General features: G+C 53.0%; 1 protein-coding gene across 1 annotated transcript; it reads left to right on the forward strand.

Moving 5' to 3' along the window:
* Positions 1-171: 171 nt before the first annotated feature.
* On the forward strand, positions 172-16,717 carry LOC128327473 (translation initiation factor IF-2-like). The gene is made up of 3 exons (XM_053256269.1): positions 172-445; positions 1,472-1,992; positions 16,465-16,717. Exons 1-3 carry the CDS (start codon positions 172-174, stop codon positions 16,468-16,470), a joined length of 801 nt encoding a protein of 266 aa, XP_053112244.1. The 3' UTR covers positions 16,471-16,717.
* Positions 16,718-20,525: the final 3,808 nt, after the last annotated feature.

The raw sequence follows: 20,525 nt of genomic DNA on the forward strand, positions 1-20,525 counted from the left end.
CCTTCTGAGACACAGCAGCAGGAACCCAAGCAAGCACCCTTCCTGATGTCTGTGCAAAGCCAAAGGTGTGGGGTGGCCGGGGGGGGGGGGGCGGTGCTGGGCAAGGACTGCTGTGGGCGCCCTATCCCAGAACCTCACAGGCCCTTCGCCTGACGGCCGGAAGGCCAGGCTATGCTTGCCCAGGACCCCGGGGCGGCTGCCCACTCCAGTGCAGCCCTCTGGAGCGGCGCACATCTTTCTGTGGCAGTCCGAGGGAGAGGAGCCTCCCTCCTCCAAGCAGCAAGCCAGCAAGCAGCTGCCCCGCTGGCGCCTCGCCCGCCCTGCGCAAAGGCGGCTGAGGCCGCGGCCGCTCCTGCCTGCTCCAAAGCAGCTCGTCTCGCCTGCCCCCTCGGCAGCACGAAGGCAGCTAGGGGCGGCAGCAGCAGGGGGGCCCAGCCAGCGGAAGGTGGGGGGGAGCGCCCGGCCAGAGAGACTCCTCCTCCTGCCGGCAACCTTGGAGCAGCTGCTGCCAGTCCGAGTAGACAACACTGAGCGAGATGGACCACCAATGGCCCGACTCGGCAGAAGGCAGCTTCCTATGGCAGCTTGGGAAAGTTTGAAAATAGGTTTAGACGATGAGGGGGAACGAACAGGTGGGCTAATCAGCAATCATAAGCCACACTTGCTCAATGGAACCTCCATGGACCAAGGCAGTGTACCTCTGTCAAATGCTAGGGACCCCAACAAGGGAGGGCTGTTGTCTTCATGCCCTGCTTCATCGGGGGGGGGGCACTATTGGAATGAGGAAGGAGGTGCTGGTCTAGCTAGACCAAGCTGGCCTCGTCCAGCCCAGAGGAACTTGCTTGTGTGATTCTCAGGCCAAGCAGAAGGGTCTTGGGCATGAGCTGCCTGCTGCCGCAGAAGGGAGTTCCCCGCAGAACCTGCTTTGCTGGCCAAGTAGACTGGACTTTGGACACTGCAGGGTGTCATTGCCATGCTGGCAGTCATGATAATGAAGAGGAGGAGGAGGAGGAGGAGGACGAAGAGGAAGAGCACGTCCAAGTCATGGTGGTGGTGGTGGTGGTGGTGGTGGTGGTGGTGGTGGTGGTGGTGGTCAGGGATTCCCCAGTGATGCCTGGGCATTCTCCAGGTACACAAAAGGTCCAGGCTAGGGTTGTAGCCTCGTGCATGATTTGTGGACTAAATAAAACTCTTGGGGAAAGGGGCAGCATCATTGTACCCTCTGCAGCACCTGACACACACACCACACACACACACACACACACACACACACACCCCACCACCACCAGCGGGGGTGTAGCTAAAACTGAGTGGATTTGTTCAAAGAGCTCAGGCCCCCCAGCTCCTGAGAGCCCCCCCAGATCCCTCCTTCCTGTTTTCTTGATTATGTCCCTCACTCCAGGGGGCTGCTGGGGAGAGGGCTGGACACAGCCCCGCCGCCCTTAGCTGTGCCCTGGCCACCACCGGGCAGAACTGGGAGTTTTCCTTCTTGGCCTTCGCTGGAGTTTACCAGGGAGACGGAGGCGGTTTCTTTCTGGGCCCAGTGCCGATGCCGCCACCCGCAGCCCCCTGCAGCCTGGGCCGAGTGGGTGGCTGAGCGGCCGTCCTGCCCCACCAGGGCCAGCAGCTCCGAGAGCAGGGCTGGGGCCGGGAGGCGTCTCTCTTGCGGCATGCCGGGCCCTCTCCCAGCCCACACTGAAAGGCCTTTTTGTGCAGCGGGTGGGAGGAGAAGCGGATTCCTGCAGCAGCAGCCTGACTCCAGCCAGCCTCTCGGGAGGGTCCTTCGCCTGCCAGCCATGCTGGACTGGACCCTGGCCCCGCAGGACCATCCTTCCAGCTGCTGCTTCCCCGCTCCCTGTAGCAGAGGATCCAGAACGGTCAGAGGTGCCTTCCTGGGCTCGCGGAGGCCAGCCGGGGACCCCTGGCAGCCCTCTCCAGTGGCGAGGAGGAGCCGGAGGCGGGAGGCTGCCCATGTGGCCGGGAGCTGCCAAGGTAGGTCCTGCTGGATCTGGTGCTTTGCTCTTCTTGGCTTGACCTCCCCCTCCCCCAGATGGGGTGGGGGGCCTCTTTGCAGCCAGGCGCCCTGCTGTACACCTGCCGGTCCCAGGCCTCCTCCCAGCCAAGGAGGACTGGCACATCTCCGCAAGGCTCACAACGGCTGAGCCCGCCTGGAATCCAGTTGTATTGGTTTGTGTTTAGCTTATTTTTGTGGAGAAATGGCTTAACTAGCAAGCCAGACAATGCCGGTTCAAATCCCCGCTGGTGTGTCTCCCAGACTATGGGAAACACCTCTATCAGGCAGCAGCGATAGAGGAAATGATGCTGAAAGGCACCATCTCATGTTGCATGGGAGTTGGCAATGGTCCACCCCTCCTGTATTCTACCAAAGACAACCACAGGGCTCTGCGGGTGCCAGGAGTTGACAGCACACTTTATCTTTTATTTTCAAAAGCCTAGACAGCCTTTCTACTACTTTTGACACTTGACCAGGTGAGCTAAAAAGAGCCCTGAGAGTAGTACTGAGCATGTGCAGAGGGCAGTTCTCCCTCCCCCACTGAAGAGACGCTGCCTGGAGCGGGAACAGCCCAGCACACCACCTGTGCCTTCTTTTCTTTCCCAACTTCTCTGAGTCCGTGTCCACCTGTGCACTGACCCAGAGCAAGCCCTTCTCCCTGGGTCCCTGGCAGCCCCACAAACCGCTGGGCCCTGTGCATATTCCGAGCCTCCATCACATCAGGCACAAAAGGGAGGGAGGAGAGCCTTCAGCACAACCCCAGGGCTGGCAGCCGCTGGTGCTGCTCTAAAACCTCTAGATGGGCGGGGCAGGCCAGGAAAGAGAGATGAGGAGGCCCGGCAAGCAGCCAGCTCCTCCCCACGGCGGCTGCTGCTGCTGCTCCTGGACTTGCTCTACTCCCAGGCAGGAGCAGCCCTGAAGAAGACATCCTCTCCTCCTCCTCCTCCTCACCGCAACTCTTGCTTGGCCTGCCAGAGGCGTGGCGAGGTTGGCCCGGGGGCCCCTGGGACAACAGGTGAAGAACAGGGACCCTCCCTGTCCCCTGCCATCTTCTTCAGAGAGGTGTGAAGAGGAGCAAGGCGTCACCCAGTTGGGGGGGGGACACCTCTCCCTCAGGGGCCCTCAGGGACTTTGGCCCCTCCCCCCGACACCACCCTGTCCTGCTGCTCTTCATCACTGCAAGAGCAGGCACCCCTCTCCATCTCCGCCTCTGGCCTTCTGGCCCGCCAGCTTATGTCAGGAAGAAACTTCTGCGCCCTGTTAGGACCACTTCGGTTTTGCAGCCGCCCTCACATCAGGAAGACTTGCTCCTCAGTGGGTTTTGCTTCTCCTGGACCTGGGAAGGGGATACTTACTCAAATGCAGTCAGGAGTCTGTGTCTTTTGAGTTATCTTTAATGAGTGGCTTAGAGTCGGGGGGGGGGGGCAGGATCCAAAACAGCAGACTTTGCTGGTGGTTCAAAATCCACTCAGGTGCATCTTCTGCTACCATGTGAGTCCCGTCAATTTCCAGCCCCTTCTAGGCACCCCCTGCCCTGGCTGTAGATAGTCTCTTGGTCAGACACCAGCCACGGCGGGTGGTATTTTCTGCGTGTGGCTCTGGAGACTAGTTCAGGCCAGGCTGCTGAGGAACTGGGCCATTTGAAGTGGGGGAGCAGAGGTAGCAAAGAAAAGGAGAGCTTGCTCCAGAGGATGGTGAGTTTGCAGAGCTTGTGGGCCCCATGCAGAAACAGAGCAGTGCCCCCCCCCGCCCCGCCCACCCCCAAGCACTGAATGAAAGTTTGGAATGAAAATGGTTCCTGCAGCAAATTTTGTTGCTCAGTGATACTGAATCTTTGCTGAATTGGGGCTTGCACTTGGGATTTTCCATTGGAAAACTTTGTCTGCGAATGGGAGCCCCCGATTTCTGTGCCTTCTCTGAAAAGGGTTCTGGATGACTTCAGTATGGTTTGTCATCACTGCTGCAAAGAATTCCCCTGAATGGGGGAATGGCAAGGAATGCCTCAAGCTGTTTGGCTCGCTTGCCGTTTTGTTAATCTCTCTGGATGCTTTTTGCTTAACCCCTGTACCTGAGGTTTAGACGATGAGACGATGAGAACGAACAGGTGGGCTAATCAGCAATCATAAGCCACACTTGCTCAATGGAACCTCCATGGACCAAGGCAGTGTACCTCTGTCAAATGCTGGGGACCCCAACAAGGGAGGGCTGTTGTCTTCATGCCCTGCTTCATCGGGGGGGGGCACTATTGGAATGGGGAAGGAGGTGCTGGTCTAGCTAGACCAAGCTGGCCTCGTCCAGCCCAGAGGAACTTGCTTGTGTGATTCTCAGGCCAAGCAGAAGGGTCTTGGGCATGAGCTGCCTGCTGCCACAGAAGGGAGTTCCCCACAGAACCTGCTTTGCTGGCCAAGTAGACTGGACTTTGGACACTGCAGGGTGTCATTGCCACGCTGGCAATCATGCCTCCGTCTTTTGAACTGGGGAAGAAACTTGTTTTAGGGCTCCCCCATGACAAAGAAGGGGCCTAGCCACCCACACCTCTGGTTGCTAACAGAACAGAGCAAAGCAGACCTGGTGGCCGGCCTGCTGGTCTCACAGAAGTCAGCCGGTGCGGGTTTTCAGGGCACAGGGGTAACCCTGCTAAGACGGCCTTTGCATCAGGTGGCCTGCAAGAATTCTTGGTCCACCTGGAAGAGGAAGGAGGACATGCCCGGGGGCTCCACAGAGAGTGTGTGCTTTGCTCTCAGAATTCAAGAGCTGGTATGGGAAAGGGAAATGAGAACAAGAGATGATGAAGGACTCTTGATCATGATCCTGCCGACACTGACATGCTTCAGTCGGGGAGGGCAGCTGGCTGGTACAAGGGAGTCTACGTGGGGATGGGGCCATAAGTCAGTAGCAGGCCAGCTGGTTCGCATGAGCAAGGTCCCAGGTTTGATCCCTGGCAGCATCTCCAGGGAGGGATGAGAAAAACTCCTGCCCGAAGACCTGGTGGGGGGGGAGCTGCTGCCGGTCTGTGTAGATGGACCAAGGGTCTGGCTGACTGAGTATGAAACGCCTTTCTGTGTCTCCTCCATCCTGCACCACTGCATAGCGATGGGGTTTGGGTTCCTTGTGTGGCTCTGGGGTGCAGCTGCGCCAGTGCACAGTAGCCCTCCCGTGATGCCTCGCTAGCCCTATGGAACAAGCTCCTCCTTGCTCTCCCCTGCACGGAGGGCTGCCATCTCTTGACTGGCCTGACTCCTCCTGGGCCATTGACAGAAACCTGGGGTGCAGAAGGTGAGCAGGCACAGGCTTCTCCTGGCTGGTGGTAAACAGGTGACGTCCCCCCTGTCCTTTTTCCTGGCATGGGACTAGAGCTTGTTGGAAGTTAAAGGACTTTGCGCTGTCTCTTGTCTCAGACAGTGGAGGACAGACTAGTGAGTCAGAGGGCTAGAGAGTCAAGACATTGGTCATCCCTTCTCCACTGCTCTGATGCTATCCCTTTGAAATGTAGATTGCTACTCTTAGGGATCAACTTCCTCTCTCCTCTCTCTTCCCTACCTGCCCTTCTACCTTGCAACATGGTAAGCCTCTCTCCCTGCACCATATGTGCAGAGAAGATGCAGAATCCATCTGCATCCAGCTAGATAGGTAGATTAGAGATCCTAACTCCTCACTTTCCTATCTAGAATGGAGTTCCTTAATAAATGCCTTATATGTTGATTGGAAACTATGAATTGGCTCCAAGTTACTTGACTCTCAGCACACACACATGCCTAAGCAAATTCCGCTGTGTTGTGCCTCTGTGCACTCTGCTATAATGAGAAAGGGATTCTCTCACCACAGAGAATTTCCAACAGAGCTTTCCCCTCCTTGGTTTCTGCTTTCTAGCCTTCTTCTGAAGGCATCAGAGTTGGATCAGTAAAAAGCTGTGGATCAGCACAACCTAATCTAAATTAGTGTCTGCCAAGTTCAGAAGCAGAATGTTCAAGAGCTCTTCTGGGCACATGCAGAAGGCCTTCCCCTCATTCCCGGCTGGGAGAAGAAGGGACAGCTCAGTCCTCCTAAGCAAGCCTGGCAGTGCATGTGTGATAAATCAAAGTGCGTGTGTGTGTGTGGGTCACATGGGCAGGAGCTGGCTGAGGGGCAGCCCCACTGGGATCAGTCTGGGCTGGCAGCGGGTGCTTAAGCTGGCTGGGAGCCGCATTAAGGGATCCAGGAGGTGGCTGTGCTTGGCTGCTTCCCCCTTATTAAGTCTCTCTCTTAATAAGCGCCCAGCCAAGGGAGACGAGGAGGAGGACGCGGCAGCGGCCGCTACATGCCAGGGGTGCGGAGGAGGAGGAGGAGGAGGAGGAAGGCTCTCTGGTCTGCTGCCAGCAAGGCAGAGGCCTGGGTGCTGCTGCACAGTTTGGCTGCGCTCTGCCTGGCCTTGAAGTGGGGAAGGGCGCTGGGTCCGGCCGGAGCAGGGCTGAGCGGCACTCCCCCAGCCACAAAGCACGGTGGGGAGACTCCGGTGGCAGCCTTTGGGTGCCCTCGGAGAGGCCAAGCTGGAGTGGGGCAGGTCTGGTGCATTGCAGGGCAGCAGCCGGCGGGAGGTTCTCCTGCTCGCGCACGACAGGACGGGAATGGAGATGCGGCTGCCTCCAGTGGATCCGCCGTGCCCTCCGCCTGCCTCGGCTGGGCTCCTCTGTCCCCGTCGTCCCTCCCTCACTCCACGGGCTTTGCTTTCTTCTTGTCCCAGGGGTTGTCCTCAGCCTGCTCACAGGAGAGGACCTAGACCCCAGGAGGTCAACCCTGGGTGGCCCACCAGGCAGCTGCTGCCAATGCTGGTGCTGAAGTTGCCACCAAGGGGGGGCCTCTGGGCATGCACAGACTGGGGGTTCTCAGGGAGCTAGCTCGATCTGCATCTCAGGCTAGCAGAAGGAGGCGAGGATTCCTCTTGCAGTGCTGGCCACCCGGGGCCGTGGGGAGAGGAGGGACGGCTACTGCTGTGGTTCTCACGGGAGGTGCTACAGGGGAGGATGAGGGGGGAGAGATGTGAGCAGCTGGGGGCAAGAAGGGCGAGTTGGAGGGCACCTAGGGGGCTCTCCCTGTGGGGCTAAGCATGCACACTGTCCCCTGCGGGAGAGTCATGAAGCACAGTTCCTGGCTCCCCGCTTTCTTCCCCTTCAGTAGAGGCTCCAGCAAGTCCCCAAATGCAGCCTCTGCCGGGTTCCCTCCTGTCTTCTTTGTGCAGAGCAGCTAAAAATAGCAGCCATTGTGGGGGGGGGGGCAGCAATTCGGCCGCAGAGGTGTGGGGTGAATCCCAAGCAGCCAGAGAAAGGTGGTGCTGGGAAACTGGCTATACCCGCTGTCTGGAGGGAGGCCCCCTCCACGGCCTTAGAGGAACAGGCCAAGGAGGCAGCTGCCTACCGTGGCAAATGTTGAGAGGCGGCAAATTGGGGTGGGGTGGGGTGGCGGGGTCGGAGGCAACTTAACTTTTAAAAAGCTTTTTAAAGCCACTGTTGTGCAGCAGGGTTAGTGGCTGAGATGTGGGGCAGGTGGCGGGATGTGGGGCAAGGGGAGACCAAGGTGGGGGAGGGGGAGGTGGGGGCAAGAGCTCCTTCCATGGGCCCACCTGCACAGAGAGCTCCAAAGGGGTTGAAAATGGCCCCACCTGTCATTTGAGTGGCAGGCCGGCCCACGGAAGGAGCTCTTGCCCCCCCTTGGTCTCCCCTCACCCCCACCAGTGCCGCTGGAGCGCTGCCGCCCCCCCGTCTTCGCCACCCTCCCTGCCACGCTGCCATCCCTCCTGCAGTTTAAAAAGGTTAAAAAAGAGATTTAACTTGCCCCCCCACCCACATCGTGGAGCTGGGGCAGCAAATCTTTTTTCCCCTACAGGCGGCAGAACGCTCAATCCGCCGTTGCCAGCAGGGGCACAGCCCGGGCACTCCCCCAGCCCAGGGGGCCATCTCAGCAGGGATGCAGCAGAGCCCTCTGCCTTCTCCGTGGAAGTGGCCTGCAGCTCCTGCTCTCGCAACCGTGGGCTACACAACTGGAGACTGGGCTACCATTGCTCTTCTGTCTCCTGTTATGAGGAGAGCCCTCCGCCCACTGTGGCTGACAAGCCAGATGGCTCTCCTGGGTGAAGAGCCAGAGGAGGTTCAAGCTCTGTGGGGTTAGGAGGCTATTCTTGACTCCTCATACCTGAAACTCCCCCCCCCCATAATTGCATCGATCTACGTGGGGTGTGTGGCCATTTGGGTGGAGCTGTCACGGAGAGCGCCTGCGCGTCAGAACTGGTGGTGGCACCGCTGCTTGTGTGGCCTTGTCTGGGCGGGCTGAACACCTTCCCGGGCTGTAGCTGGGATAAGACCCAACTTCTGTAGAAACACGTTTCTGCAAAGAGGCCTGAAGACTCCAGCACGGTCCTGCTTCAAAAGCCACTGACTCTTCTTCCACAGCTCTCCACGGTTCCGTGGGCAAGTACCAACTATCAGTAGGCAAGGTGGTTTGCATAAGCAGAAAACAGGCGGGTCTCTGCCCCAAAGAGTTTACAGTCTGAAACAGACAATGCAGAAGGCAGCTAGTGGTAGGGTGAGGTTCTGCCACACTGGAGTTGGAACCACGGCATCCCATGCAGGGGCGTATCTAGGGTAGGGCAGGCAGGGCACGTGCCCCAGGCGCCACTTGAAGGGAGGGCACCATTTTTTAAAATGAAAAAAAAATTTAAATGGCCCCCAAAAACAAAATGGCTACCACGCATGCTCAAATGGCCTCTGAAAGGCCCTAGTATCTGAGAAAAGTCAAATTTTCAATTTATTTTTAAAACTTATGTAATAGTGATGCTACAATGCATAGTAGAGAATTAGACAGGCACTTCTGTTTAGTTTTCCAAGTACACTTCCACAGTATTTGAGTATTTCATGAGCCCCAGCATACTGAAATTTTTTGCTTTCGAGCATTTTTTGGTCTGGCTACATCTACTGCTAAATAGTTTTTGAAAGATTAAAAGATTAACGAGCTTGACTAGTATTTTTGAGCTGATATTATGGTAAAGTTATCTGAAAGATGGGTGTCAGATGTTTGGATGGGGGCGCAATTTCAGTGCTTGCCCTAGGCGCTATTTTCCCTAGATACGCCTCTAATCCCATGGGTTTGGAAGCGCTGCTAGAGTAGGATCAGGATATTCTGTTGGGTTGTGGAGCTGTTCCCAAATAAAGGGAGGCTTCAGGCATCACCCCCCTTTTATTGATGAGAGGAGCTAAACCAGCGGATTTAAGAGCTCGCCTTCTTTGTCATGAATTTCACAGCTTCCTGAGATCACATGGGGAGGTTCAGTTACCGCTGCCCCCAGCCCGTTTGGTGGCAACTGGGACGGGGCCCTCTTTGCGGCTGCCCCAGGGCTTTGGAATGTGCTCCCTGGCAGTATAAAAGCTTCTCCATCTCTGACTGCCTTCAAAAAATCACTGAAGAAACACCTGTTTTCTCAGGCCTTTTGCTAAAACTATTTAAAAATGTGATGATTGTTAAGTGGTGTGCTTGAGTTTCATTGATTGTTTTAAGTTCTGTACACCGCCTTGAGATTTCGGGGTGAGGCAGTGCTGCTGCAGCAGTAGGGTGACCCTGTCTCAGGACACGACAGCAGGGGCGGGACATGGAGCCAGGCCTGTGGGGCCGAGGCCAGCTTGCTGTCTGCCGGACTGCACTGGCTCTCTTGGCTGAGCCGGTCTTAGTTAATCGCCCAGAAAGCCAGCCAGCCAGCCAGCCACCACACACATCTTCTCGGCAGAGGCTAGTTCTTCCTAGAAGCCAGGAAGGTGGTGTCCCCCATAGGTGAGGCCTCGATAGCCTGCAGTGCGGGTGGCCATTTGTCCCTCTCTGGCTCCAGCCACTTTGCAGCCAGTTTGCATGCTGCTGCATTATTCCCGCCGCGAGAGCCTGGGCGCTTTCCAGATTCGACCCTGCCGCGGGGTCACGGCGTATCTCAGAAGTGGGCTTCCACACTTCCTGTGTCGTCGTGACACCACAGCCCCTACGCTGACAGCAGGGTGCCGTTCACATTTCCGATGCCTTGTTTCGGATTGAACTGCTGTGATACAGAGCTAGGACGTCGGGTATCCGGTGGAAGGAAGTTGCTGTTTTCCCGGGTTGTTAGCCTCCGCCAGACTGCTCCCCCTGCTGTTTATGTTTCAAATGCCCGAATGGAGGCATTTTGCTGCTGTTGAGCAGCTAGCCTGGAAAGCGCCCTGGTCCCTCCGGATCCACCGCTTTGCCAAGGGCTGCCCTCTGCATTTCTGTGCTGCAGAGATGGGGTGCAGGGTCACGGGAGCCTCCGGCAGGAGCGGCAGCTCATCTGACCAAGCCCGGGGAGGTGCAGCTGCCTCTCTGCTTCCTGGCACCAGCTCAGGTTGCTCCTCTCTCCCCCACCCTGCCCAAGAGCTGCACTGCCTGTGGGCTGGCCATTCATCAGGTAGAGCTGTGCAGAGCTCTACCTGACCAACAGCCAGCCTGATGAATGGCCAGCCTGGCTCTCAGGCAGGGTGGGGGAGGGAGAAGCAACCTGAGCAGCCTCCTTTGATGCCCCCTGGCTTGTCCGCATAAGCCATTACTGGCCTCCAGCCCCCACAGGTTCCCTTGGCTTTGGGATGATGGGGTCCAGCTTAGAGGACTGCCAAGAGACTGGCTTGCCTAAGATGCAGAGACCTCCTTTTCCAGCTCCAAGATGGTCTTTCACTGGCAAAGCTTAGCCAAGTGAGCCCATGGGAGGCAGTGGGGAGTGGGCTGGCTGGCTTAGGAGGACCCAGGAGAGCCAGGTCTAATCCCCACTTGGCCATGAAGCCCTTGGGACCTCTCGGGACCTCTCAGCTTAGCCAGTAGGAGGGGAGGTTAATAATATGTGGAGGGACCACCATGGACAATTCCTTGAACGGACTGAGAGAGGAATACAGTTGGTCCCACCACATGAGAGCTCCACTCCACCTTGCTGAAGTCATGACTGACTGGGTGACCATGCTGGGGAACCCCATACCCCCTGGACACCGCCTTGCCTCCCTCTGCTGCTGCATGCTACAGCACTGAAACTGTGCTTGAATCTGTTGTACTTCATGCTGGCCGAAGCCTGAAATAAGTTGCACGGAGACCACTTGGAGTCCCAGGAGGCTCAAGACAGAAAGGCAAGTCAGGGATGGAATGCATAGGAATGAGGTGTGGCCACCAGGATTTCTCCCTCATGCCATGCAGAGGCGTTAAGCTACGGAGGAGCACATTGCCGTCCGGGTGTGTGTCTGTGTGGTGATGGCCAATGGCCCTTCCCAAAGGTGGCTCAAGCAAGGGGCCAGGAGGCTGTTCCCCCAGATGGACGGCAGGAGATGGCAGGCTGGTTCTGCTTGCGGCGCGAGAGAGTGCAGGAGGTCGGCAAGGGAGCAGGGGCCAGTGGGCATGCCCCCGAATAGCTTGTCTAGCCTTGGAGGACGAGTGGGCCACCTCTAGGTCAGGGACAGGGTAGTCCAACCGTCCCTCTAGCGCAGCAGCCGAGGTGGGCAGCAGCCTTGGCACTCCAGCTGCCGGAAGGGACCTTGGGCGTCTCCCCGCCTGACCTCCGGCTTGAAATGGCAGCCGGGAGGCGCAGGACCGAGACTGCTGGCCCTGCCTAACAGGCATCTGTGGGGTCGTTCCCAAGCAGGGCACAAAGGGAAGAGTCCGTCTCTCTTGGTCCCAAGCCTCTGGTGGGCAGCAGCAGAGCTCTACTGCCTGCTGTGCCCAGGTAGGGGTGTGCCTGTGTGTCGCCGGCCATCATGGCCAAGTGTCACGACCTGGGAAAGGGGGCGGGTGGCTGGAGAGGAAACCCCCTGGCCTTCTGGGCCAATGGCATGTTCTGCTCAGTGTGTGGGGTGGCAATGCAGCCAAATGCCCAAGGGGAATGGCAGAGCGGGGAAGGCACCCTGGGCTTGCCAGCTGCTGCTGTTGCTGAACTACAACTCCCATCATCCCCAGCTGCAATTCATTGTGGCTGCCTGTACCCTCCATCTGCTTGGCACACCCACCCATTGGGCAGAAAATGCCCGTGACGCAGGTGGCCAGAGTAGTGCCCTGTAACAGGGACTCCCCGATGTTGTTGACGACAACTCCCATCATCCCCAGCTGCCATGGCATTTGGGAGCTGTCGTCAACAACACTGGGGAGTCCCTGTTACAGGGGGCCCTGCAGCTGGCCCAGAAGTGAAGGGAACTTTCCTCTTGTCCCCACACTTTTTACAAACATGCCAGTAGAGCCGCGTGTGAGGAGTGAGCCCTCTCAGGCGCTCATGTTGGGGGGCCGGGGAGGGAGGGGTTCTGTGGCTGTCAGGAGGCATTGGACTTTCCCTGATGCAATGGAGCCGGGGGAGGGGGGGTCTCCAAGGAAACAAGACCAAACCCCCCCCCCCCAGTGAAAGCGCTGCTCTTGCCAGGGTGCAGGCGCAGAGAGCGGTTCCCATCTGCAGCTCCCAGCCTCCCCCGGAATCTCTGGCCTGTGCCGTGTGCCAGCTCAGGGCCCGCGTGGCAGGCAGGAGGAAGCCGGAGGAGTCAGTGCAGGGAGCCGCTGGCCGTCCTCTCCCGGCCCTGAGTCAGGCCGCCCACCCACGGCTGTGATTCACACCTGTTGGAAAGTGTGAGCCAGGTTTGGAAGGAAGCGTGGGGGGGTGGTGGTGGTGGTGGGGGGGGAATCAATCCATCTCTAACATGTGGCCGGGTTTTCCACGCATTGCTGAGGATGGGAGACAGAAGGAAGAAGTCGGTCTGATCCCAGGCAAGGTCACCATGGGAACCGCAATCCATTCTGGAGAAGACTCTCTCACCAAGAGGCTGCCACAGGAGACGTGGGGGAGAAGCTCCTAGGAAAGGATGGCAGCGGGGCAGGAAGGGAAATGGGGCTTGTGGGAGGTGGAAGCCGTCATAACCTCAGAAACACCAAGGGATGCCATGTAGATTTAACCAAGACTTTATTCAGGGCGCCACTTTCCCCTTTCTGACTCCATCCCACCCCACACTCTCTACAGGATCCCCACTGGGACAAACTTCTCAACAACAAAACATTTTAATTCCTGGATATAATACAACACATCCTTCCCCTTTATAGCAACCAGAATTGAATTAATTTAAAAATTCAGTGACAAAGTCTTGAAGTCTTTTATGTGGTCTCCGGTCATGCATACTTCTCCTGATCCTTGGATTCTCTGGCACAGGAGCAGTTTCTGTTTTCCTTCTGGTACAGAGAATTGTCCACCACTTTCATTAGCCTCATCAGTGAGATCAAAGTTGGAGGCAAAATCAAATTCCTCTCCAGTTCCTCTCAAGATTAGACTCCCTTCGCTCTAATCTCATAGTAAAGTAAAGTGTGCCCTTGAGTCGGTTTCGACTCCTGGCAACCACAGAGCCCTGTGGTTTTCTTTGGTAGAATACAGGAGGGGTTTACCATTGCCATCTCCCACACAGTATGAGATGATGCCTTTCAGCATCTTCCTATATGGCTGCTGCCCGATATAGGTGTTTCCCATTGTCTGGGGAACATACCAGAGGGGACTCGAACCGGCAACCTCTGGCTTGATAACCAAGCCATTTCTCAGCTGAGCCATTAGGCGGTTCATAGTAGGCATGCTGGAAAGCAGGGGCGTAACTATAATAGGGCAAGGGGAGACAGTTGTCTGGGGGTCTACTGCCTTGGGGGCCCCCCCAGAGGCAAGTCACATGACTGACTTCCCCAGCCACACACCCACCCGGGCTTCCTTTAGTTGTATTCATCCTCTGAAATGGATGCGAGTGTTAAAACCTGGAGCTACCAGAACAGCCTGTCTTTCTCTAGTACCATTAAATGACTTGCATCGTCCACAATTTACAAAACCTTTAAAAAATAATTTAGGATGATGTTCTGTTGTGGCACATAGGTATATATATGCTTTTTGCTACCACTGTTCAGCCTCATTTAAGATTTCTTTATTTCATGAGCTGAGCTTCAGTGAGGTGGGGAGGCTCATTTTAAAATCTTGTCTCTGGGCCCACTCCAACCTTGCTTCGCCCCTGCTGGAAAGTCTCAAACTGTTCCATTTCTTTCCCATCATCCACTAGCACAGAATCACCTAGGATTTTAATTATTTGTTTTGGTCCAGAATGTCAGGAACAACCCTTTCTGACTTTATAAGGCAGCTGTACTCAAACCAAGTCCCCCATCTGAAATGTCTGTTGTTCTGCATCCCTTTTCCTATCTACATAAAATTTATATTTCTGGTGCTTCTCCCTTACTAAATCATGAATATCTGAATCCTCGGGGTGAGATGGCAAAGCCCTATCAGTGGTTGCCTTTGGGTAGGTTTGGTGGTAGCTCTGCATCCTCTCAGCGGTTCAAAAGCTGATTTTCCAGTAGTAGAATGAGGAGTAGTTCAACAGGCAAATAGAGTTTCATGGATTGCCTCTTTCCAGGGTTGTTGCTGCATAGTAGCCAGTTGTAAGCTTTCCTTCACCAACCTGTTCATTCTTTCCACTAAGCCATTCCTTTGAGAATAGTACAAGGAAGGAGTCTTCTGTATCATCCCATGGTTATGCACGTAATCCTCCATTTCAAATGAGGTAAACTGTGTCCCATTGTCAGTCACCAGTTCTTTAGGAAGACCTTCTATTGCAAAAACTTCAGCCATGAACTGGATCACCTTGTTTGTAGTAATGTTGTCAGCAAATGAAACTTCTGGCCACCTGGAATAGTAATCCACCATCACTACTGTATAACAAATCTTTGTTTTGTGGGTTGGTATCAAAAGACCCCATTATAGCCAGAGCATGTTTTTCCCCAGGGACCATTGCAATACCCTACCGGAGTCAAGAGGATGGTAAAATTCTTCTGTGATTTGTCAGATACAGCACAAGTCATACAGTGCCTGGTTACATCTTCAATGTGTTTGTCCATAACTGGCCACCAAAAAATTTCTCCAATTTGGCTTTTAGTCAAGCTCATGCCCAGGTGACCTTTATGGGCAATTTTTATCACTTTTGCTTGTAAGGAGGTTGACACCACCAAACGATCAGCCCTCAGCACCAGCTTATTGAGAAGGGACAGCTAATTCACTACCTGCATGTATGGTTGAAGATGTTCAGGTACCTTGTTTTTGGGTGGCCATCCATTAGTTATGTAAGGTTTAAGTTCAGTAAGCACTTGATCAGCACTGGGGGCTGCTTTCCATTCAGGAGACATGATCACTTCATGAGCAGATGGAGCTATTTGCACAATTATCACTCCTTCATCCTTATCTTCTGGGATTAACTCTTGGCCTGCAAGTGGAAGTCGAAATAAACAATCTGCAGTTGCATTCCAAATACTAAACTAAACTAGACTAGATTAAACTAGCTGAAGCCAAAGTCCTGGCTTCATTTGTCTTGAACTCACCAAACCCTGGATGAGAATTTAAGTTTCCTGCCCTCTTGTCTTTCAAGGAACTGCCGAGACATTCACCTACAGCCAGTACTCATGACCACATGTGTCCCTCTGCAGCTCCAGCCCAGCTTATTCTAACAAAGAACTCTTCTCTTCCTCCCAGCGGCTCTATAGGTCCCGCCCAGTGTTCCCTCTTACAGAGATTCCCAGATGTTGTTGACTTCAAATCCTAGAATCCCCAAGCAAAAGCCATTGGAGAGGAGAGCTGGTCTTGTGGTAGTAAGCATGACTTGTCCCCTTAGCTAAGCAGGGTCTGTCCTGGTTGCATATGAAAGGGAGACTAGAAGTGTGAGTACTGAAAGATATTCCCCTCAGGGGATGATGAAGCCGCTCTGGGAAGAGGAGAAGGTTCCTAGTTCCCTCCCTGGCAGCATCTCCAAGATAGGGCTGAGAGAGAGATTCCTGCCTACAACCTTGGAGAGGCTACTGCCAGTCTGTGAAGACAATACTGAGCTAGATAGACCAATGGTCTGACTCAGTATATGGCAACTTCCTGTGTTCCATTGCAGCTGGGGATTCTGGAAGTTGTAGTCAACAACATTTTGGAATCCCTTTTAGAAGGAACACTGATCCCACCCATCTGGTGTGCTGATTGGCTGATCCCTGGAGTTCACCAGCCTGTCAGTCAGGACAGGGTTCACTTCCAGTTAACTCTTTAGGGGAGGGGTGGCTGGTAACTACATAGGGGTTCATGGTCTGACCATAAAGTGAATTTTCTGACCCACAAGTAAGTCCTGAATTGCCTCACTGCCCAGAAACATGCTAGAGGTTCTTTTTCAATGACAGAATATATCTTCTCTGAAGCAGTAAGCACTCTGGAAGCAACAGCAACTTTAACTTCCCTGTCCCCTTTATGCTGGGTCAATACAGCACCCAAACCATACTCAGAAGCATCAATGATTACACTAGGGTGTCTGTTTGTGTCAAAAGAAGAGAGAGCCGGGCTTTCAGCAACGGCCAATTTGATAGTCTGACAAATTGTTCTAGTAAGAACTAATCTGCCTACTTTCTTTTCACTATCCCTACAACAGGACTAAATTTGGTTCAAATCAGGCGATCCACCAGTTAGACCTCTTGTGTTTCAGACGCTTCCATATCTGCCATCTTGAATCACAGTGGATGACATCATCAAACTACAAATCCAGAACACAACCCAACGGATCCAATGATACAATTAGAAAAAAGGACATAAGGAATGAATATATAAACGTAAACTATGTTTTAAATTATGATGTCATATAAACCTAGAGATAATGATGGATCATGCAAGGCAGAAATGCTAAACAAAACATTATACACTAAATGACAATCATTCAAAAAAGAAGAATTGGGTAGTCTATAATAGATATTACAATGACAGCACAGCGGTGATAAGCTGTTTCGAACTGCTTTGTCAAGGGTCCATATTGTCTCCCACCAATTTCAATCACATCTTCATTGAAACAAAACCATGTTGAAAAAGACATTTGAAGATATGAAATACATCTTCTATAGAAGGAACCTTAAATCTTCTAGTATAATGCAGTGCTTCCTATGAAATATATATATCCACCCATATACATCAAATTAGTACCAACTAATTTTAAACAGACAAATTTCTCCATACTCCTTTACAGAATATCATATTCAAATAATGTTAAGTGTCCTTAAAGGGCTAATATTGAGTCATATGATTCACATGTCTAAAAAAGAATAGTTACAAAACATCTTATGAATGAGTAACAAAACCAACTTTCCATAGGATAACATTCTATTACAAAGCAACTGAATCTAAAAAAGGTTCTTCCCCCTACAGATAGCTCATTAGTACCTTCACCGATGATAAATCTCAGTACAATACTTTTAAAAAGATCTCACCAATCAAACTTATCTAAACTGTTCTTCTCATACATGTGTAACACACAACTTATATAATACTCTCAAAGCATGTTGTATCTCACCAAATTCCTCAACAACCTTATTCTTCAAAGGTCTATGAGATACTGAATAACCCACATTCAACAAAGACCCATATATACCAGCTGTGTGAAATCTGCTGGTCAGACTCAAAAATCTTAAAGGGATAAAATCCATTTATATATTAACAATCAGAAACAGTCTCTCAAATGTATGTTCAATAGATCTATTATAAATATGAAGATAGATCTAATTGCTCATTGAGACCCATAACGGAAATATCCAGAAGGCTTCCCTTGAACCAATTTTGAAGTCAGATCCTCACCCTTTCTTGTAGTGTCTGTCACTTTTTCTATACCAGTTTTACACCATCCGTGTGGTGCATCATCACAGACTACGTCATTGAGGTGTCCCACCCTCTGTGTCCCTATAGCTGCAGCAAATTTGGTTCAGTTCAGTGAGGCAGTTCACAAGTTAGTCCACTTGCACCTCCAAAGTTTATGCATCCACCATCTTGAATTGGGGTGGATGACATCATCACAAACTATGCCACTGAGGTGTCCCTCTCTGTCACTCACTACAACTGTACCTAATTTGGTTCAAGTCAGTTAGACAGTCCACAAGTTAGCCCACTTGTACCTCAAACATTCACACATCTGCCATCTTGGATTGGGGTGGATGACATCACCACACACCATGCCATTTGGGCATCCCTGTGTGTCCCTACGTGCCACCTAATGGCGCAGTGGGGAAGCAACCTGCCTAGGGAGCAGGAAGCTTTTGGTTTGAATCCCCGATGGTGTTTCCCAGAATATGGGAAACTCCAGCAGCGATATAAGAAGGTGCTGAAAGGCATCATCTCATACTGTGTGGGAGATGGCAATAGTAAACCACTCCTGTATTCTACCAAGAAAACCACATGGCTCTGTGGTCGCCAGGAGACAACACTGACTCGATGGCACAACCGTTCCTTTTTCCCTAGGTGTCCTGACAGCTGCAGCAAATTTGGTTGAAATCAGTTAGGAACTTCACAAGTTAGCCCACTTGTGCCTCAAATGTTTACATGTCCGCCATCTTGGAACAGGGTGGATGACATCATCACAAACTAGCCTCAAAGGCAGGATGCCTCTGAGTACCAGTTGCAAGGGAGTAACAGCAGGAGAGAGGGCAATCAATTTGTACCTGAATCCATTTGCACATCCCTAAAAGGTAGTTTTTTGAATTGAAAAGTGTGTGTGTTGGGGCGAAGACGGTCTGGAGTAATGAAGGCTGCGTATTTGTGAAAACCTTTGAGCAGAGGAATTTGATGATAGGCCAAAGACAAGTCCAAAGCTGTGAACACTGAGGCCTCTTTCAGAGTAAGCAGCCACCTGGTGCAGCGCAGGCCAGCGGCGGGGTGGGGTGCAGCGAACACACCACCCGGAACAGACTAAAGAGGATTTGGGGGCCTCCAGGGAGTGTGGAGGATCTGGACTTCCTCCAGGAGGTCCAGGAGTAAGAGCACCTCTGTGCATGGGTATCTATTGAATAACAGAGTCCAGGACAGAGAAGGAAAAAGAGACTGTGACCACTAGACCACTAGAGACTGTGCAAGTCAGGAAGCTGAGTGCTTTCCAGATTAACCCCTACAACAGTGTCACAACATCGCTGCTAAGTGTGCTTCTGCACTTCCTGTGTTTTGACACTGCAGTCCCTACACACCCCAGCAGGGTGCTGTTCACATTTCGGATGTCTTGTTTCAGATTTTATTGCTGAGATTTAGTGCTATAACTCTTTATGTCCGTTCCAAAAATTAGCTGTATTTTCCCATTGTAGAATCTGGGGGTTGTTTTAAATTCAATCCTGACAAGCCGAAGCATTTCGCCACAGTTATAGTGGGTAATCTGGAAAGCGCCCAGGAGAAACAATCAGCAGCAGCAGTAGTAGAAAACAGCAGTTCAGGAATGTAGGCCCAGTCATGCAATGAAAGGAAGATGCAGGAATTTTCACGAGCTTTGCAGGCTCACATGCATAGCTGGTTCAAAATCTCGTCGCCAAATGTTTTATAGCTGCTTCCCTCATAAAATAATCTTATGTAGATCTAACTAAGAATTTATTCAGAAACAACTCCATTTTCTCCTTCCCCTCTCTTTTCCTTTCTGACTCCACCCCACCACACCCCACCTTCTCCACAAGATCCCCACTGGGACAAACTTCTCAACAACAAAACAAAAAAGATTAGTGGATAGAATACAACATAGGCCTCCTTGTGCAACCCGTAGCAGCCCAGCCCTCTAGGGTACTTTCCAGCTTACCCACTCAACAGTGGCAAAATGCTTTGTTTCAGGCAACCCATATTCAAAACATAAATAGCAAAGCTACCAGCAGGGGGAGTAGTCTCATGAAAACTAAAAAGCGGAAAATACAGTGACCTTTTCATGCTGGACATACAACGTTCTAGCAATAAATCGCAGCGATTGAATCTGAAACAAGGCATCTGAAATGTGAACGGTACCCTGCGGACAGCGTACACAACACAGGAAGTATGGAAGCACACTTCACAGATATGTCTTGACCCCATTGCAGGGTCTAATCTGGAAAGTGCCTAGGAGGCCTGGCCTGGGTTCCTTCCAGCACCTGCTTTAGGCTTCCATCCTCACATTTCCCAAATGGTGGGCGCTTTCTGGCAACCACTGCAGGCTGGTTTTCCTCCGGAGGAGGAGGAGGAGGAGGGACCCCCTTACTCAATGGTCTGCATGCAGGTGGCTCTGAGTCTGGGCTCCTCTGCTGCTGGCAGCTCCAGTAACAAAGATCTCCAGCAGCAGGCTGAGGAAAACTCCTCTACCCAAGGCGGCTGGCAAATGGGTGTATTAAAAAGCACGCCTTACAGAGGACTTGGAAACCCTGCCTGGAGTGGGGCAAACTGGGAGGTCAATCTGGAGCAGGGAAACTATGGACAGAGAAATGGCGATGCCCTGCAGCCTGTTTGGTGCCTCTCATACTCCCCAAAGCAGCTTCCCTAAAGCAAAAGCTGGTGTCTGGGCATCTTCAACATCTGGGGCGCAGAGGTCACAGACAGTTAGCCCTGAGACACCCCCCCCCCGAAAGAACTGGTTGGACTGACCAAGGGCCTGGCTGACTCCTTCCAAGGCAGCCTGAGGGGTCTGCAGGCAATGCTGCTTTCTTTTATTTGCTACTTCTCCAAGGAACATGTCAG

The sequence above is a fragment of the Hemicordylus capensis genome, chromosome 5 (genome assembly GCF_027244095.1).
Source record: "Hemicordylus capensis ecotype Gifberg chromosome 5, rHemCap1.1.pri, whole genome shotgun sequence".
NCBI lineage: Eukaryota > Metazoa > Chordata > Lepidosauria > Squamata > Cordylidae > Hemicordylus > Hemicordylus capensis.

Excerpts from the sequence above, each read along its gene's own strand:
- LOC128327473 (XM_053256269.1), top strand. The coding sequence starts at position 172 with ATGCTTGCCCAGGACCCCGGGGCGGCTGCCCACTCCAGTGCAGCCCTC. Across the intron at positions 446-1,471 it reads GGGGGCCCAGCCAGCGGAAG|AACTGGGAGTTTTCCTTCTT; the intron begins GTGGGGGGGAGC and ends ACCACCGGGCAG.